Source organism: Lemur catta, chromosome 7, assembly GCF_020740605.2.
Source record: "Lemur catta isolate mLemCat1 chromosome 7, mLemCat1.pri, whole genome shotgun sequence".
Classification (NCBI taxonomy): domain Eukaryota; kingdom Metazoa; phylum Chordata; class Mammalia; order Primates; family Lemuridae; genus Lemur; species Lemur catta.
The window spans coordinates 108,059,376-108,077,003 of NC_059134.1; the positions used below are offsets into that span (position 1 = coordinate 108,059,376).

The 17,628-nt window shown below is 66.4% G+C and overlaps 3 protein-coding genes across 6 annotated transcripts; 2 read left to right on the forward strand and 1 right to left on the reverse strand.

The window, feature by feature from the left end:
- Positions 1–2,801: 2,801 nt before the first annotated feature.
- Positions 2,802–4,011, forward strand: IFITM5 (interferon induced transmembrane protein 5). The gene is made up of 2 exons (XM_045558584.1): positions 2,802–3,181; positions 3,549–4,011. The coding sequence occupies exons 1-2, from the start codon at positions 2,990–2,992 to the stop codon at positions 3,759–3,761; spliced, it is 405 nt and encodes a 134-aa protein (XP_045414540.1). The 5' UTR covers positions 2,802–2,989; the 3' UTR covers positions 3,762–4,011.
- A 2,009-nt stretch (positions 4,012–6,020) lies between these two features.
- PGGHG (protein-glucosylgalactosylhydroxylysine glucosidase) lies at positions 6,021–12,666 on the reverse strand. 4 transcript variants are annotated; one of them, XM_045558586.1, is made up of 15 exons: positions 12,517–12,666; positions 11,361–11,635; positions 10,755–10,965; positions 10,242–10,677; positions 9,196–9,315; positions 8,736–8,867; positions 8,504–8,615; positions 8,349–8,421; positions 8,111–8,247; positions 7,883–8,016; positions 7,691–7,786; positions 7,501–7,598; positions 7,216–7,427; positions 7,052–7,112; positions 6,021–6,665 (listed from the first exon to the last, which is right to left on the reverse strand). In XM_045558586.1, exons 2-15 carry the CDS (start codon positions 11,617–11,619, stop codon positions 6,602–6,604), a joined length of 2,145 nt encoding a protein of 714 aa, XP_045414542.1. In that variant the 5' UTR covers positions 11,620–11,635; positions 12,517–12,666; the 3' UTR covers positions 6,021–6,601. The 4 variants fall into 4 exon arrangements, with proteins under 4 accessions (XP_045414542.1, XP_045414541.1, XP_045414543.1 ...); XM_045558585.1 differs by having other exon boundaries at positions 12,497–12,666; XM_045558587.1 differs by lacking the exon at positions 12,517–12,666 and adding an exon at positions 12,113–12,225.
- Positions 11,618–15,156, forward strand: LOC123642189 (translation initiation factor IF-2-like). The gene is made up of 4 exons (XM_045557091.1): positions 11,618–11,658; positions 12,129–12,276; positions 12,334–12,630; positions 13,949–15,156. Exons 1-4 carry the CDS (start codon positions 11,618–11,620, stop codon positions 14,486–14,488), a joined length of 1,026 nt encoding a protein of 341 aa, XP_045413047.1. The 3' UTR covers positions 14,489–15,156.
- The last annotated feature ends 2,472 nt before the right edge of the window (positions 15,157–17,628 follow it).

A 17,628-nucleotide genomic window follows, 5' to 3' on the forward strand; every position in this document is an offset into this window, starting at 1 on the left:
GTCCCGAATCCTGTCTGGTGTGGAGCCAGGGACCCCTGGACCTTAAGAGGCTTCAAGAGCTGGGACTCGTTTTGTGGTGTCAGTCTGCTTTGCGCGGGCGTGTCCCCAAACGTGGCTCAATAAACCTCCGCTAACTGTGCCTCTGCTCTCAGTCCCCTATCATTCGGGTTGTCAGAGGGAGACAGGAAAGTGACTCCCACGCTGGTGTTGACACCGCAAGGGGGCTCTGCTGCTGGCCGCATGGCGGTCGCTGGGACAAGAGCACCGCCCAGGAAGAAAGGACTCAGGCAGGAGACGCGTCAGCCGGGCGGGGAGCAGGGGGCTGCCTTCGTCTGCCTCCCCCAGCGGGGCCGCGGTGTCTAGAGGGGGAGTGGACGACGCACGCGGGGAGTGACATCATTGCGTGTTGGGGCGGAGGGCAGGGCACGCAGTCACGCTAGCACAGACGTCCCACGGGCAGGAAACGGAGGATAAGTCCCTCCAGGGCGGGGATTTGAGCAGCATAATGAGCTCGGGGTCAATACTGGTCCTTCCTTCAGCCTTGTGGGCAGGTGGGCTGCGGGGGGCAGGTGGAGCCTCTGGGCAAACAGGTGGTGTGAGCGTGAGGCTCCGTGGTTACCGCGTGGTTGCGAGGAGGCTGCACCGTTTCTGGGAAAGAAACCCAGACGGGAGTGCGTCTGCAGCAGAAAGTCACGCCGCTCTGGTCAGCACGACCCGCTGGCCCGGGAACTCGAAACTTAGGGAACTGCAGAAAGAACAGTGAAAAGTGCTCATGGGGCTGGTGACATCGCACCACCTCCCACCGCGCGGGGGTCCAGCCTGAACCGCAGGAGGCAGGACGAGCAGCGGGAAACCCTCTCGGGGACCACCCCACGCACCACGGTGGAGTGTGGGGGCCGCCGGCCTCGGGACGGTCAGTCCTCGGAGGACCCTCCGCCCTCCAGGACCGACGCCAGCAGATGGGGAGACGCCCACTAACAATCACGGGGACAAAGCGCCCAGGTGGACAGCAAGTGTCTCCAGGGATGTTCACAGAGACAGGAAGGCTGTGGCCGGGTCACGTCCCCCAGTCCATCCCCCCAGCGGGTGGCCACCCACATGGGTGATGAGGACAGAGGAATGAACCCTGACCTCTCGGGCGACAGGGGCACTGGGCCAGGTCGGGATCCTGAGTGCAGTGGGCACGTGGCGGCCTGGTCCACGGACCCTCTCTCGGGCATTTCCACCCCCCGAGTGTGGTGGGCAGCGTGGAGACAAGCGGTGGTGTGTGGGACCCCTGTGGGGTCAGGGCCTGCTGGGTGGGAGCCAAGCAGTGGGGTCGGCCAGGCGGAGGCTCTGGAACTGCCCCTCCCCCTGCCCACCCAGAACACCTGGCGAGGAGAACGGAAATAGAGGCCACCGCGGAGCCCCGCGGGAGTGGGGTGCCGGTCCCTGAGCACCCTCCCCTCCCTTCCTCTGGCCAGCAGGACAGGGGGACCCTGGTGGGTGACAGCGATTGGTGCCGACCCACCAAGTGGGAGCCCGGGTGGAGCTGGGGGCCCGATGTAGACAGAGGCGGCCTGGAGTGGGGGTGGGCAGCGCTCTGGCCCCTGCGGTGCCGTCCACGCCCGCCCGCCCTGCCCTCCGCTGCTGGTCACGCAGGGCACATGCTGCTCCCGTGTCTGGTCAACACAGGGGGCCAGACCTGACCATCTTGCCCCATCCTGCATGTGTCCAAAGGGCCAGCCCAGCTCCAGTGGTCCTGTGGGTCGGCTCAGGTCTGTGCGGCCGTACTGTGTGGCCCAGCTTCTCCTCCTGCCCTCCCTGCCCTACACAAATTTCCCTTTAGGAGTCTGCTTTCTGGGGAATGTGGACGGGAGCAGCCTCACAGGGCCTTGCGGGTCACCCAGTGCCTGGGCTTCCCTCCCTGCAGTGCCGTGGGACGCAGGGCTGCTTCCACACGGTCACTGTGCCCGCAGCGCTGAGCAGCAAGGAGCCCCCCAGGAGGCGAGGGGAGGGCAGCTTGCCCTGCAAGGCGGAGCCAGCGGGACTTGGCGTGGGCCACACAGGGGCAGGAGCCGAGACTCTGGCCGTGCGCCCTGGGCCCTGCCTGCTTTGGGAAGCTGTGGGCGGGGGGTGCAGGGAGGACGCAGAGGTCTCCCGTGGGAGAGGCCAGGGCGCCCCCTCCCCAGTGCAGGCTCGGGGGTTTGTGTCTGGAGCGGGGAGGGAAAGGGGGGCTGTTGGCACAAGATGCATCTCTGGCCCAATGCTGGGTCCTCCCGAGGGACCCCTGAGCCCCAAACAGGACCCCTCACCCCCACATTTCAGGATTGGGGCGGGCAGCTGCCTGCCGGGAGGGCGGAGGGGGCCAGGGCAGATCCGCCCCAGGCCCCACCGCACACCCTGGGGGGCTCGCTGCAGCCCCCGTGGTCCAGGGGGCTTCCCCCCCATCCCCTGTCATGCTGTCTCCCCCGTGGTTGTCCCCTGCCTTTCCGCCACCTGCTGTGGTCTCTCTCCCGTGAGCTGCCCACAGGGGACTCTGTGTCCCCAAGGCCCCCACGCTGGCGACCAGGTGACCTGGGCAGAGCCTGAACTCCGGGCTCTGGGGAGGGAGGGGCTGCGCTTCCGGCAGCTCCGGTCCTGAGGGGCGGGGGCTCCGTCCCCTGCAGCACGTGCCACCCGCCTGGAGGTCGGGGCTGTGGCGGGTGGGCCCCCCGGCCGGGCCAGCAGCCTTCGGCGGGGTGGGGGATGGGCTGTGCAGGGGGGGTCTCGGCCACTGCCCCCCGCAGCCGTCCCTGGGGGTCCTAGGGCAGGACGCCGGGACAGGGGGCTCTGGAGGGCGTGGCGGCCGCCGTCCCGCAGCGGCCTGGGCGGGGACAGGGCCTCGGCTCCAGGCTGTAATTTGCGATATATTTGGCGGCGGCGGGCGGGAGAGCCGCGGGGCTATAAGCGGCCGCGGGAGCCCACCCTGCACGCGCGAGTGGAGCAGGAAGCGACGGCGCTGGAACCCATGGACACGTCGTTCCCCCGCGAGGACCCCCAGCCTCCCACGCCCCGCAAGGCCGACGGCGCGGCCCCCACGGCGCTCACGCTGGGGGCGCCGCGACCCCCGCCTCGAGACCACTTGGTCTGGTCGGTCTTCAGCACCCTCTACCTGAACCTGTGCTGCCTGGGCTTGCTGGCGCTGGCCTACTCCGTCAAGGTGGGTGGCCGGGGCTTCCCCACCCGGGTGGGGGCTGGCCGGTCCACAAGAGCGCAGAGGCTGGGGGGGGGGCTACGCACAGAGTCCCCGTGTTCAGATGGGGCTGTCACAGGCGGCTCCTGACACAGCCCCGTGTGGCCTCGGCCTGGGAGGGGTGGGCTGGGGGCCGGTGCACCCCAGAGGACCCCTCGCCCACAAACGGCCCCTGCCGGCTACCCCTGGCCTGGTTGCGGCCCCAGGCATGTCGGGCCACCCCCCTCCATACAGACTTTGGGTCCAGAGGGGGCCCTCCAGGTGCGGGGTGGGGGGGGAGGCCGGGCCCCCAGCCCCGAGGATGCGTGGAGATCGGGGCGTGGCTGCTCTGCAGGCCCGAGACCAGAAGGTGGCTGGGGACCTGGAGGCCGCCCGGCGTTTCGGCTCCAAAGCCAAGTGCTACAACATCCTGGCCGCCATGTGGACACTGGTGCCCCCGCTGCTGCTCCTGGGGCTGGTGGTGACCGGCGCCCTGCACCTGGCCCGTCTGGCCAAGGACTCTGCAGCCTTCTTCAGCACCAAGTTTGACGACGGGGACTACGACTGACAGGCTGGGTCCTGACCCTGTCCTGACCTGGGCCCGATCCCAGGACTGACCCAGGGTGCTGTCCAGGAGCGGCGCTGGCTCTCTGGAGCCTGACCCCACCCTGACCCTGGGGTCCTGCAGCCCCAGCATGGGCACCGGCCCCATTCAAACCCCGGGGCCTCCCCCTACCCTGGAGGGTCCCAGCCCCTAACTCTGTCCCCAGCCCGACTCCCTCCCTACTCCCCAGGCTCAGGCCCAGTTTCACAATTAAAGTGCCTGTTTCCAGAAGGTGCTTCCCGGGCCTCCCTCCTGGCTGGGGCTGGGGAGAGAATCACCCAGGGACACTGCGGCCACGTTGCCCTGGACCGACCCTCCCCCCCTCGGCTCAGCAGCCCTGTTCTGTCTGCTCGGTGACCAGCTGTCCCCTCGGCCCGGCCACTGGCAGCCTGTGGCTTCTGGGGTGGAGACGCCTGAGTATTTTAGAAGGAAGTTCGGGAGCCCAGGCCTTTGATCCCTGCTGCCCTGTGGTTTAGTGGCCTGTGTTCCAGGACATGTGTGGGTGTGTCCCAGTTCCACACGCGTGCCTGTGCCATCCATGTACATGTGTGTGTGCACACGCACGGCTTGTGTGAGCGTCGCACTCCTGTCTGGGGTTGGGCGTGGGCCGCCCTCCTTCCAGCTCTCTGTGTCCCTGGTCCCCCCGTTGGCCTGACAGATCCCAGACCCCAGTGGTTTCCCTCCCTCCTGGGTCGGTGAGGGGAGCTGGGAAGACAGGGCAGGGACTGTCCCCTGGGTGGGGACACACGCCATCCATGCACACAGACAGGGCCTCAGCCTCCCTCTGTCCCTCCCTGCCTCCCCCAGCCCACAACGGCACAGAGAGGCAGGCAGGGAGAAACGGGGGGCCGGGTAATACTTCTGAGCCCTCTGGTGCTTGGTGCACATCTTCATTCCCCCTCGCTGTGCCCCACACAGTGCCCCGCGCACCCGCCGCGACAGCAGAGCCTGGAAAATGGGGGGCCACTAGCGCCCTGTGTGGCTGGGGTGAGGCCAGCCAGTGACGGGGGGGGGCTAATTGCAGGGTCCTTAACTGCAAGGCAGCTCAGGCTTTGAGCACCCCGCCCAGGGTCCCTTCCCTCCCCAGGGAGCCCTCGTCTGTGACACGCCTGTGGCCAGCAGCTGGCCCGTCCGTCTCCACGGAGCCCCACGCTGCGGACGGTGTCTGCAGGCCGGGCCGGGCACTGGAGCCAGACAGGGCTGATCCCACGAGGGACCAAGGACACAGCAGGGTGCCAGCCTGTGCTCGCACCAGGATGCAGACTGTGCCCACACCGAGTGAGGGCAGGGCTCGGCTGAGCCACCCTGGGGGAAGTGTCCCCAGCAGCCTCCCCGTCCCAGGCCGGGTCTCCCGGGCAGGGTGATGGGCCCCGGCCAGCCATGGCCCACAGGCAGGCGCTGAGCCACCACTGCCTCCCCAAAGAGTCACCCCACTGTGTGCACAGAGGTGACCACACACACACACACACACACACACACACACACACACACGCATACACAGCAAGTGCCAGGCTGCATCTGTCCTGCCAGTGCAGGGCCTCCTGCCTCCCTGTCCTGATGCCTGTGCCCACGTCACCCCAGCTCTGGGCTGCAAAGGCAAACATCTGCCCCTGCCAGCACAGCCCCCACCCCGGCCCCTTGCTGCCCAGTGGCAGCGTTCGATGGGCACAGCTCTGCAGCTGAGGGACCCGGGTGAGGCCCACGGAGGCCAGGGCTCGAGTCCTCAAGGCCACGCACCCTTGGCTCAGCCGGTCCCCACTGTGGCCATGAGCCCGGGCAGGCAGGCCCCTGGCCACTGCGGCCACAGGACGCATGTCCACAGGTTCCCATCAGGGCAGCCATGAGGACGTCCCCGGGCCAGCTGTGCTCTGGGGCCACACCCACACCCCACACGCTGCTCCCAGCAGTGAGCATGGCAGAGACAAGGAGACAGGCCTGGCGCCGGCACTCTGACCCCAGAGCCACCCACAGACGTCTCCACACACGTCCTCCCTCCTCCCTCACAAGTCGCCCAGACCTGCATCCGAATGAGGCTCAGGGCTGGTGGCTGCTTCCTAGAGAACATGGACAGAGTCTCCACGGAGAACAGGGAGTAAACAGGGCGATGCCAGGACAGAGGTGGCAGGTGCCCCATCAGGAGACCCCCCTCCCTGCTCAGCGTGAGCGTCGGGGTTACTGCACTTCCCGTCCGGGAAAAGGGAAGGAAGGAAGCATGTCGGCTCCTCAAGCTTTTCCCAGCACCGAACTTTAATTCCTCAGGCTGATCAGCAGCGGGGGGCGGTTCCGTGAGGACTCGCGGTGGATGCCCTCTCCTCTCCTCTGTGGGAAACCACTGATGGCCACCCAGGCACCGAGGTCCAGGAGCAGAGGCTGCGCAGAGCCTCTGGCCGTGGGGAGCCCACCCAGGACAAAAGGGCCAGGGCCACGGCCCCGAATCCACGCATGGTGGGCTCTGGCCCCTCCAGGTGGTCAGTGGAGAGATTTCGGGTCCTGCTCTCACACACACCTGTCCTATTTCCCAGTGACGGGCCCCACTTCCCCGCTCCCCTTCCCAAAGGCTGCCACCCCACCCTCCCCGTGCCAGAGGCGGTGGAGCCCGGGATGGAGGAGATTCAGTCCTACAATACCCTGTGAGCTTGGGGACCAGCCCTGCCTGATCCTCAATGGCATGACCCGGAAAGTTCCTCTTTGGCAAAGCTGCAGCTGAGAGTCCTGAGTAATTCTGTAGGTGACCAAGGCCCCTTCCAGCAGGCCCTTTCCCCTGCTGTCCCCACGCAGGCCGGCACCTGCCTCTCTGCCTTCTCTCAGTCGAGCTGCTGGCCAGTCCCCATGCGGCCCTGTGGCCTGCGGTGCCCAGGAGACGGGACTCTGGGACGGGAGGAGAGGCGCAGGCTCAGGAAGGCGTCCTGGGGAGGCCACGAGAAGGGTGCCGAGACGAGGTGGGGTCCCGTCAGTCCACAGGGGGTCAGGGGGCTCAGGCTGGAGGCAGACGGCCTTGAACTTTAGGCCACGCAACCTGGGCTTTCCTGTGAGCCCATCTGCAGGCGGAGGGGGGTGGGAGCAGCAGGCCGGGAGCAGTGGGCACGGAAGGGGTGGCCGGGGGAGGCCCCAGGGACGACTGTGGAGCCAGCAGCCCTGGCTACGCGGGGGCAGGGCTCCGGGTGAGGCACTTGGCAGCGCTGGGGGGACCGAGGGTGAACTGGGGTCCTCTGGGTGCTGGGGCGGGCGTCTCTCACTCCCAGAGAGGGACTCACAGGCAGCTACAGGCTGACTTTTGTATCCGGCCAGCAGAGCGGGGAAAGGAGACCTTGTTTCCTGCAGGTAGAGGGGCAGCCTGGGGGTGAGGGTGCACAGCAGGCACCCTGACGTCGCATATCCCCGGCCTCTGGGGGGGGAGGCTCTGGGGGTAATCTCCCACCTGGCCGCAGAGGGAGCCGGGCCTGTGACGGCCAAAGCTCGGCCTCCAGTGGGGCGGCCCGGGGCCCTGGCTGAGCCACAACTTCTACTGTCACGGAGTCCTCAGCGAAGGAGAAGTTGAGCTTGTTCCCCTGGTAGGAGATGCCAGAGACACACACTCTGGGGACCCCTGCCAGGCACATGGGGTCAAAGGTCATAGCTGTCCTGGTGATCCTGCAGAAGAGGCGGGTGAGGGGCGGGTGAGGGGCGGGTGGGGGGCCCGCCCTCTGCCAGCCCCTGTGCTCACCTGAAGCCTGTGCACCCGAAGAGCACGGCCTGCAGGAAGCCCCCCATGCCTGTCAGGAAGTTCACGGCGCCAGACCCATCGGCGTTCTCTGTCCACACCTGGGGGGGCAAGCGGGTGGATGCCAGACCCCAGGACGCACCCTGCCGCGAGGGCCGTACCCGCGGGAGCTGAGGCTGGGCTCCTCTCCCACCTTGAAGGGCTCAGCCGCATTGGCGAAGCTCCTGTCCAGAAGGTTCCGGGCCCGCACAGGGTCCTTCAGCTCCATCCAGCCCACTGCAAACATGCTCTGGGGGCAGAGGGCAGAGGACAGGCTGAGGTGAGGCCCACCGCGTGCAGAGGAGAGACCGGAGCTGGTGGGCAGGCTCCCCCCGCAGCTGCTCACCCAGGTCATGGCGGGGCCCCGGGGGGACGTCACGGCCTCATAAACCTCCAGGTTTCTTCCTCGCACATCGGGACTCAGGGGAAAGGGGACCGGGTACCCCAGGAGCACAACGTCCGCCTGCTTCACCTGCTCTCCTGGGGGGAGGGGCTGCTGATGGGGCGGGGCCCTCGGGTGGACAGAGGGTCCGGGGCGGAGAGCAAGTCTGCAGGGAGCTCAGCGTCCACTCACCGAGCTCGTACCCATCAAACTCAGGGTGGAAGTTCCGTGCCGGGTCAAAGGGCACCTTGATCTTGTCAGCCACCTCCAGCCACCGGTTGGGGACGGGCAGCCCCAGGTCCCAGGCCAGGGCAGCAGCAAAGCGCAGGCTAGGGATGGAGGAAGGGGACGCTGCAGCCCCAGCCCTGGCAGAGGCCCCGCCGGGGCAAGGCAGGGCAGGCCTCCAGGCTAGGGTGGTCTCGGGTCTGACCTGTTCTGGGCCAGGACGTTGGTGTACACGGAGTTGTTGACGCCGGCGTGGTACTCGTCGGGGGGCATGACTCCTGGGCACACAAGTCCGAGACGCTGCTTAGTGCAGACTCTCAGGGACCTGCCCCCAACGCCACCGCCCCACCAGGTGCGCACCCCGTAGGTGATACTTCTCCTCCCTGGGGCTCCATTCCACGCGGCTGCACCAAAACTCCGCCACCGCACTGACCACATCCCAGCCGCCAGCCTCTCGGAAGAGCTGCAGGTCCTGCGACAGAGGCCAGGACACCAGTCACGCCGCCCAGAAAGGACGGCTGCTCCGAGCCGCCAGCTTCCCAGAACTGGCCCGAACAGGAAGCCACGGAGGAGTGGGCGCGGTGACCCTCACCTGGGTGGAATGGTAGTACAGCTCGAAGGCCAGCACCACCGCCCCGTTGACGTGGATCTCCTGGGTCCCATAGACGTCCTCGGGGCAGACCTCCAGGCCGGAGCCTGCGCTCTCCCAGGCAAACTTGGCTCCCTGAGGCGGAGGACGCGGAGCAGACTTGCCCCTGTGCTGGGGGGCAGGGGTGGCCCCAACTGCCCCATGCCCTCAGCCTGCACCCCAAGGGGCCGGGGGAGGTGGGGCACGGCGCCCTGTGGGTGCTGCTGCCGCGGTGCCCGTCCCCACCTTGGGCCAGGGCAGTGAGGGGACCCAGGGGGTCACGGGCGCCCTGCTGCTGTTCCCCCCTCCTCTCTCAGGTGCGGGCTGGGGGTCTGCGGAGGCCCCACAACCCTTGGGTGGAGCATCCAGGACCTGCCGGCTCCCCGGAGAGGGCCCTGGGGGGGGCAGGTGCCCGGCGCCTCACCTGGTAGCCCAGGTTGCGGGCGTTCTCCAGGGCCCCGCCCAGCGTCCGGACTCGGTACTCCAGGATGGCCCTGGCCGCTTCGGGGTGGAGCATCAGGACCAGCGGGAACATCCAGAGCTCCTGAGGGCACAACCCCTCATTCCCAAGCTGAGCGAGGCTGACACCTCTGCCCCGCCCGGGGCCCCGCCCCATATCCACGCCCCGCCCAGGCCCCGCCCCACGTCCACGCCCCGCCCAGGGCCTCACTGCCCGCTAAGGCTCGCCAGGCGGAGCGCATCCTGCCTCGGGCAGGCGCTCGGCCTCCTTCCGCTCTTCCTCCGCTGCCCACTCCGGCTCCCCGCGCCTGCCCGCCCCAGGGTCCATCTCCGGCCAACACCCCTGGAGTTCTGGCACCTCCCGCAGCTTCTGGTCGTGCCCAGGGGCTCAGGCCGGGATCCCGCACGGACAGCCCACGGTAGGAGCCGACCTCGAGGGGACTCAGCCCCACTGTGGTCCACGGTGCGGTGGCCACAGCGCCCAACTCGGGGACGTCAGATGACGAGGGCGCAGCCCCGAGCAGTCACCCTCGATGCCTCCACGCCCATCGGCCACCGTGTCCCCCACCCCATGCCCTCAGCTTTCCTGCCTCTCCTCAGTGTCCTCCCTCGGCTCCGCTGGGCAGCCCCACGGGTCTTTCCAGAACGTGTCACTCTCCTGATTAAAGCCTCCCTGGCCTCCTCTGCCAACTCCAAGTGCTACACTGTGCTCTCTACAAAGTCCTGGTGACCTAGGCTTGCTGCCCTTCCTGCCTGAGGGTCACCCCTGCCTGCCAGGTGCCTTGCACCCTGCAGCTCTGGGCCTTTGCACCTCTGGTCCCTCACCTGGTGACTCTTCTCTATGCACCGTGTACACATCCTTCTGAGATGCCACCTCCTCCAGGAAGCCTTCCCTTCTACCACAGCCCCTGTGCTTCCCCAACCACAGCTCCGACCCCAGGCAAGGCAGAGGCAGAGTCCCTCCACGTCCATGTGCCACCTAGTGCTGGGTGGACCCTGCTCCCTGCTCACCTGGTCCCAGAAGACGTGGCCCCAGTAGCATTCCCCACGGCTCCCATTGGAGAGGCCACCAGGGCTGAGGCCGTGGCAGATGTACCCCGTGGCCTTGGGCTGGGGCAGGGCACTGAGCAGGTAGTAGAGGGAGCCACGCAGGGCCTGGCGCAGGGGCAGGGGCCCTGCCACGTCCAGGCCACAGCCTGCCCACAGCTGGGCCCAGGCCCGTGTGTGGCTGCTGTACAGGGCACCCCCGGCCTGCAGCTGCGCGGCCTCCGCGAGGCAGGCCCGGGCCTCGGCCTGGCTGCCGCCCACCACCGTCAGGAAGTCCCAGGTGCCGCCCTCCTCGCCTTGCCCCAGGGTCAGGGCCGGGGGCACTGGAGTCCACAGCATGTGCACCTCCTGCTGCGGCCCTCCGGGCTGCTCAGGGGTGAGGGTGCGGCCATAGAGGTACCTGCGAGAGTGTGGCCGTGCCTCAGGGAGGGGCTCCCCACCTGGGCTCCCCAGCTGGGACCCCAGCCCCCTCCTCACCGGGCTCCCTGGAAGTCAGGACCCCGACGCAGGTCCAGGTCTGGGCTTTCTGGGGAGAAGGCCGACCGCAGCAGCACCGTGATGGGCTCGCGCCCCGGGGTCCGGCGGGCGACGGACACGCTGAAGGCCAGCACGTGGGGCAGAGTGCGGTGGGCGTAGATGCACTGGGAGGCCCGGAAGCTGAGGCCCTCGAGGGTGTGCAGAAAGGAACCTGGGCAGGGTGGGAGGGATGGCAGGACCATCCGTGGAAGGTCGCAAAGCTGCCGGCCTCCCAAAGCCACAAGGCCACGCCGCGCGGTGGTGGCCGCCCTGGCGGGGGTCAAGTCCCTCCGACCTCTGGCCGCACCTCTCCACAAGGAGGTGGGCCCGCCCTCCGACCCTCAGTTCCTCTGTCTGGGAAGCTGCAGCTGCACCAGGGACCTCAGGGACCTGCTAGGCACGAGCCCACCCAGCTGCAGGGAAGGGGGACCCCTAAGTGCGCCGTGACCTCCTGGGCTTTCTCTGCCTTGTGAGAGTCCCGTGTGAGGTCAGGAGATGCTGGGTGGGGTTTGCTGGTGTGGTTCTCCCGCTCAGCGGGAACAGCGGCCTGGGGGCAGGTGGCACTACCTGTACTGGTGTCCAGAGCAAAAGTCTCCGTCAGCTGCTCTCCAGCCCCCGCGGGAGCCTCCATCCGCACGTTGAGGGGGCTGGGCAGAGCTGCCCGGTGTGTGTCCGCCCTGAGCCCGTTGTACACGCCGCTCACATGCAGCGTATCATGATACACACGTGTGCCCAGGTACGCGTTGGTCACGGTGGCCCAGAGCCGGGGGTCACTGGGCAGAGAGTGGGCAGTGAATATGGTGGGGTCCTCGCCGGCGTCCTCCATGGTCAGCTGCAGGGGCCTGGAGAGGGGGCCCGGGGCCCTGTGAGGGGCTGAGCCTCCCTCTTTGGGCCTCCTCACCCCCCTCGCCAGATGGCGGCAGGTGTGCGACTGGCGGGCAGCCCTGACACTCCACAGCCCCCACCTAGAGCCACCCTCAGCTCTCAGAAGAGCCCAGTCCCCCAGGAGCGATTTCCAGGGACCCACCTGAGTCCCCAGACCTGTCCTCCAACTCCCACCCGAGAACCCCGATCCTAGCCCTTGGCGGGACTCCCTGGCCTGCTCTCCAAGCTGTAGCCCCCCCGCACCAGGCCCGGAGCCCCTTCCTGTGGCCGGGACTTGCGTCCGCGGGCGGATGTGCCCGGCGGCCGCTGAGGAAGTCGTGCCCCCGCCCTCCTCCCTCCTCCAGGCCCCGAGTGCAGGCAGGGGCTGGGGAGGGCAGGCGGGTGGTCTCGGGGACTGCTTGGCCACCGGACGGCCCCCGTGGGCAGCTGGGCACCTCCGCTCCGCCCCAGGACGAGGCCGGCGCTGCTGCTCCAGGGCCCGGTGGCCGCGTCAGCAGGAAGGCTCGGCGGTCCCGCCCCCGGGGCCTGCCAGGCGCGGGGCGGCCGGCTGGAGGCCGCCGCCCACCCAGGCCGAGGCTGCGGCGTCCGCGTGGGCCGGGTTCCCTGCTGGCACCGGAGTGGGAAGCGCAACCTTTGACCCAAAGCTGTCTCCGAGGGGGAGCCTGAGGGGGGCCAGCGGGGCTTCTGGCGGTTTCCCTCTCCAATTCCTGCCTCCCCCGTGCCCCCCGTGCAGGAGCGGGGTCCTGCACTTCTCCCGGAGCGCACCCTTCTCTTTGCCCGGGGACCCCTCCCGTCGGTTCTCCCAGCCGTGCGCCCACCTCAGACGTCCTCGGCCCACCTGCCAGCCTGGGCACCCCGGGCCCGGCCCTGCTCTCCCTGCGGGCCGCGGAGACGCCGACTCGGTGCGCCAGGTGCGCCAGAACCCGCTCCTCCCGCGGCTCCTCCGTCCCAGGTGACCTCAACTCCGCCCGCCCTGGGGCTCGGCCCAAGGCCTCGGCTTACCCCGCCCCGCCCCGCCGCCCACGGCCCTCCGACCCCTCCGCCCCTCCGCCCCTCCGCCCCTCCGCCCCTCCAACCCTCCACCCCTCCACCCCTCCAACCCTCCGCCCCTCCAACCCTCCAACCCTCCACCCCTCCAACCCTCCGCCCCTCCAACCCTCCAACCCTCCAACCCTCCGCCCCTCCAACCCTCCGACCCCTCCGACCCCTCCGACCCCTCCGCCCCTCCAACCCTCCGCCCCTCCGCCCCTCCGCCCCTCCGCCCCTCCGCCCCTCCGCCCCTCCAACCCTCCGCCCCTCCAACCCTCCAACCCTCCACCCCTCCGCCCCTCCGCCCCTCCAACCCTCCAACCCTCCAACCCTCCGCCCCTCCAACCCTCCAACCCTCCGCCCCTCCAACCCCTCCGCCCCTCCGCCCCTCCGACCCCTCCACCCCTCCACCCCTCCGACCCCTCCAACCCCTCCGCCCCTCCAACCCTCCAACCCTCCGCCCCCTCCGCCCCTCCGACCCCTCCGCCCCTCCGCCCCTCCGACCGCTCCGCCCCTCCGCCCCTCCAACCCTCTGTGCCTCCAACCCTCCAACCCTCCGACCCTCCAACCCCTCCAACCCTCCGACCCTCCGACCCTCCGCCCCTCCGCCCCTCCGACCCTCCGCCCCTCCGCCCCTCCGACCCTCCGACCCTCCGCCCCTCCAACCCCTCCGCCCCTCCGCCCCTCCAACCCTCCGCCCCTCCAACCCTCCAACCCTCCGCCCCTCCGCCCCTCCAACCCTCCGCCCCTCCAACCCCTCCAACCCTCCGCCCCTCCAACCCTCCGCCCCTCCGCCCCTCCGCCCCTCCAACCCCTCCAACCCTCCGCCCCTCCGCCCCTCCAACCCCTCCAACCCTCCGCCCACGCCCCTCCGCCCCTCCGCCCCTCCAACCCCTCCGCCCCTCCGCCCCTCCAACCCTCCGCCCCTCCAACCCTCCAACCCTCCAACCCCTCCGCCCCTCCAACCCCTCCGCCCCTCCGCCCCTCCGCCCCTCCAACCCCTCCAACCCTCCGCCCCTCCAACCCTCCGCCCCTCCGCCCCTCCGCCCCCTCCAACCCTCCGCCCCTCCAACCCTCCAACCCTCCGCCCCTCCGCCCCTCCAACCCCTCCAACCCTCCGCCCCTCCAACCCCTCCGCCCCTCCGCCCCTCCAACCCCTCCGCCCACGGCCCTCCGCGCCTCCAACCCTCCGCCCCCCCTTGAGGGCGGCACCAACGCCCCCTACTCGATAACCCCCACAGCCTCAGCACAGTTCGCCTCCCAGAGCCTTCGGGGGTCCCGCACGGAACCACACGTGGCAGGACCTGCTGGCTGCTGACCCAGGCCCAGTGTCCCCTCGTCCTCACGGACACGACTTCAGTTTGTGTGGCTCAGTGAAGTTCGTTGTCCCTATAAAACCTGATTTCACGCAAGGGGGCCGTGGACACAGTCTCGGCAGCGAGAGGAGAGCGGGGCCTGCCGGGTGGGCTTGCGGGAAAGGCGCGGTCCCCCTGCAGTGGGTGGACGGGCCGGCTGTGTGCTGCGTGGGTGTGGCTTCTGGCCTCCTGCCTGGACACCCCCATGTGCATCCTCTCGTGCACGTGTTTCCGGGGCGGGGAAGCTGGGGACCCAGGGGTCCCATGGGCCCCGCTGAGTGGGCGGCCTGGTCCGGCCCCTGGCTGTGCCACTCACGGGCCACGCTGGGCCCCTGGATGAGCTCTGGGCCTCCCTGGGCCTGGGTTTCCCCAACCATGAGTGGACAGTTCCTGCTTTCTAAGGTGACTGTGAGTTCACAGAGGTGACATTGAAGCACTTAAAGCAGGGACTCCTCCTGCTACCACTCAAATCACTTTGAAATGGACCAAAGACCTACATTTAACAGCTAAAACCACACGATTCTTAGAAAAAAGAGAGGAGAAAATCTTCATGATCTCGGCTTTGGCAATGGACTCTTAGATGTGACACCAAATATGAGCAACAACAAAAAAAGATAAATTGCCTCAAAATTAAAACCTTTTGTGCATCAATGGCCACTATCAGGAGACTGAAAAGACAACCCACAGAGAAAGAGAAAATATTTGCAAGTCATATATCTGAAAAGGATTCATATCCAGAATACGTAAAGAGCTCCTACAAATCAACAACAAAAAACAAACCATGCAATTTAAAAGTGGGCAGAGAACTTGAATAGACATTTCTCCAAAAAAGATGTATAAGTGATCAATAAGCGCATGAAAAGATGTTCCACATCATTAGTTGTTAGGGGAAATGCTAATGAAAACCACGATGAAATACCATTCTGTATCCACTGGGATGGCTGTTATTAAAAACCACAACCAAAAATGGAAAACCAAGTGATGGGAGCCCCCAGACGTCGTTGTGGGAATGCACTAACCCACTAGCCAAAAAACCTGTTGGGATTTTGGGTGGAATTGCACTGAATCATAGTTCAGTTTGGGAAGGATTGAAGTTGTGACAATAATGTATTTTTATTTTATTTATTTATTTATTTATTTTTTTGAGACAGAGTCTCGCTCTGTTGCCTGGGCTAGAGTGAATGTCCTGGCGTCAGCCTAGCTCACAGCAACCTCAAACTCCTGGGCTTAAGCGATCCCCCTGCCTCAGCCTCCCGAGTAGCTGGGACTACAGGCATGCGCCACCATGCCCGGCTAATTTTTTCTATATATATTTTTAGTTGGCCAGATAATTTCTTTCTATTTTTTTTAGTAGAGACGGGGTCTCGCTCTTGCTCAGGCTGGTCTTGAACTCCTGACCTCAAGTGATCCTCCCGCCTCAGCCTCCCAGAGTGTGGGGATTACAGGTGTGATCCACCGCGCCCAGCCCAAAAAGCACCTTTGCAGAAACATCCACAATAACGTCTGACCAAGTACCTGGGTCCCATGGCCAGGCCACACTGCCACGTCACACCAGCAGAATGGTCAGGGCTGTGCAGGGCTGTGACGATGGGCATGTTCCGCGTGAGGAGGGCTTAGGTCAAGGCTGAGCCTCCCAGGAGGGGGATGCAGAGGGCCAGGGTGAAGGGGCCAGAAGGCTGCACCCCATAGATCTCTTCCCGTGAGCCCAAGTTTTAGTAAATTCTACTAAATGTGAGAAATACTTCGTGGAAGTGTGTTTTTACAGATAAAGTGAAGGGGCCAAGCGTTGGAACCTGGCTTGATTTTTCTGGGCGTGGCCAGAATGAAACGTTTTGAATGAACCAGTGTGAAGTGTCTGTGTGACCGATGCCGGTTCTCACACTTGGCCGTGTCAGAGTCACGGGGGCGGGGAGGGGGGGTGCTTGTGGAAACAGACCGCCGGGCCCGCCCAGAGTTTCTGATTCACGTCTGACAAGCTCCCAGCTGATGCTGTCACTGCCAGTCCAGGGACCGCACTCTGAGAATCACTGTTTCATGGGATGGAAACAGATTTCCGATGCAATAAAGAAGGAGGAACATGAAACGTTTGCAGGCGTGTGCGTTCTTTCTTGGCCTCGGATGCCAAGAGCGCTCGGCCCAAGCCTCTCTACTCCTCCAGCAGCTTCCGTGGTTCCGAGTCTGGACACAGGGTGGTGCCATGTGCCCACAGGTGGTCCTGCAGGCTGCGTGGCCGTCAGCGTTGTGAGGGGTGCACGTGTGTGGCGGGTCCCGCTCCTGACCAGGGACATGAGGTGTGTGCTGAGTGGTTGGAGAGGGTGACAGTGTGGGCAACAGGGCCACTTGCATCTCCCAGAGACCGTGGAGCACCTCCTGGTGCCGCCCCTCTCCAGCACGAGCTGGGATGGACCAGGGTGTGTCTGGTGGACCCTGAGCCCTCCCCAAGCCTCAGTTTCCCCAGCTGCTCCATGGGGCCTTCATCTCCACCCTTACCCCCACTTGGCCACGTTCCCTTTCTCCCAGGCCACATCATTTTCCTTCTAGCAAAGGGCAGACCCGGTGGAGGAGGAGTCTGGGCCTTGGGGACAAGGGGGGCTGTGCCACACTCCCCAGCTTCGGCTGCCACGGTGTGGGTGGGGCCGGCAGGGGTGTGCAGAGGCTTGGTGTGAACAAGTGGTTCAAACTGGGGACTAAAAGCTGGGTTAGGATGAGGACCAAATCCCACGGCTGTGGGTGGGGGCCCCAGCAGCCGGGTGAGTGGGGAGTGAGGAGTGTGGAAAGGTCAGGACGGGCAGAGGCCCGTGGCGGGCGGTGGAGGAGCTGAAGCTGCGGACGGTGAGGCCGTCGGGCGGGACGTGGCCTGGGAGGTCGTGCTCTCCCGGAGGGCACCTCCCTCCTCCCCTCACCCTGGCCCCCACGGGCCTCCCCCAGAGGCGGGCCGGGACCTACCTGGGAAAGGAGAGACACCACTACTGGCTTTGATCCTCGGAACAAGCACTCAGACCCACAGGCTTATCCCAGACGGGACCCCAAAGCTATAATTAAAGGTTCAGGCGGAAGGGATTACCACAGAGGAGGGCAGAGCCCCCGCGCCCGCGGCTGCCATCGGGAGCCCAGCACTGCTGGCGGTAACGTTCAGGACAGCCTCCCTCCTCCGGCCGCACAGGACGAGGCTCCTTCCTGAGAAACCAAGACAGAGGAAGACTGTCTGGCCCAGGACCCGGGAAGGGGGGTGGATGGCCCGGAAAGTAGTCCTACATTTAGGGCAAACGTGCCTTCCCGGGAAGAACAAAAGCAAAATTGTGTTCCCAGGGGAATTTATCCACATCATCGATTTACCATTTCTAGGCAGACTTATAGAGGCACAATTGTCCCTAGTGAGGGTGGCAACCTGGCCAAATCTGGGGGTGCAGACAGTGCCAATCCCAGCCAGGCATCGTGGTACGCGCCTGTAGTCCCAGCTACCCAGGAGGCTGAGGCAGGAGGATCGCTGGAGCCTGGGAGTTTGAGGTTGCTGTGAACTAGTCCGACGCTACAGCACTCTAGCCCGGGTGACAGAGTGAGACTCT

What these genes read in the sequence shown, in the direction of transcription:
- IFITM5 (XM_045558584.1), top strand. Translation starts at nt 2,990, where the DNA reads ATGGACACGTCGTTCCCCCGCGAGGACCCCCAGCCTCCCACGCCCCGC. An exon ending in CGCTGGCCTACTCCGTCAAG is followed by an intron (nt 3,182 to 3,548) that starts GTGGGTGGCCGG and finishes GCTGCTCTGCAG; the next exon opens with GCCCGAGACCAGAAGGTGGC.
- LOC123642189 (XM_045557091.1), top strand. Translation starts at nt 11,618, where the DNA reads ATGGTCAGCTGCAGGGGCCTGGAGAGGGGGCCCGGGGCCCT. An exon ending in GCGGCGTCCGCGTGGGCCGG is followed by an intron (nt 12,277 to 12,333) that starts GTTCCCTGCTGG and finishes GCTGTCTCCGAG; the next exon opens with GGGGAGCCTGAGGGGGGCCA. An exon ending in CCGCGGCTCCTCCGTCCCAG is followed by an intron (nt 12,631 to 13,948) that starts GTGACCTCAACT and finishes TAACCCCCACAG; the next exon opens with CCTCAGCACAGTTCGCCTCC.
- PGGHG (XM_045558586.1), bottom strand. Translation starts at nt 11,619, where the DNA reads ATGGAGGACGCCGGCGAGGACCCCACCATATTCACTGCCCACTCTCTG. An exon ending in GGGGCCCCGCCATGACCTGG is followed by an intron (nt 7,787 to 7,882) that starts GTGAGCAGCTGC and finishes CTCTGCCCCCAG; the next exon opens with AGCATGTTTGCAGTGGGCTG. An exon ending in ATGCGGCTGAGCCCTTCAAG is followed by an intron (nt 7,599 to 7,690) that starts GTGGGAGAGGAG and finishes TTGCCCCCCCAG; the next exon opens with GTGTGGACAGAGAACGCCGA.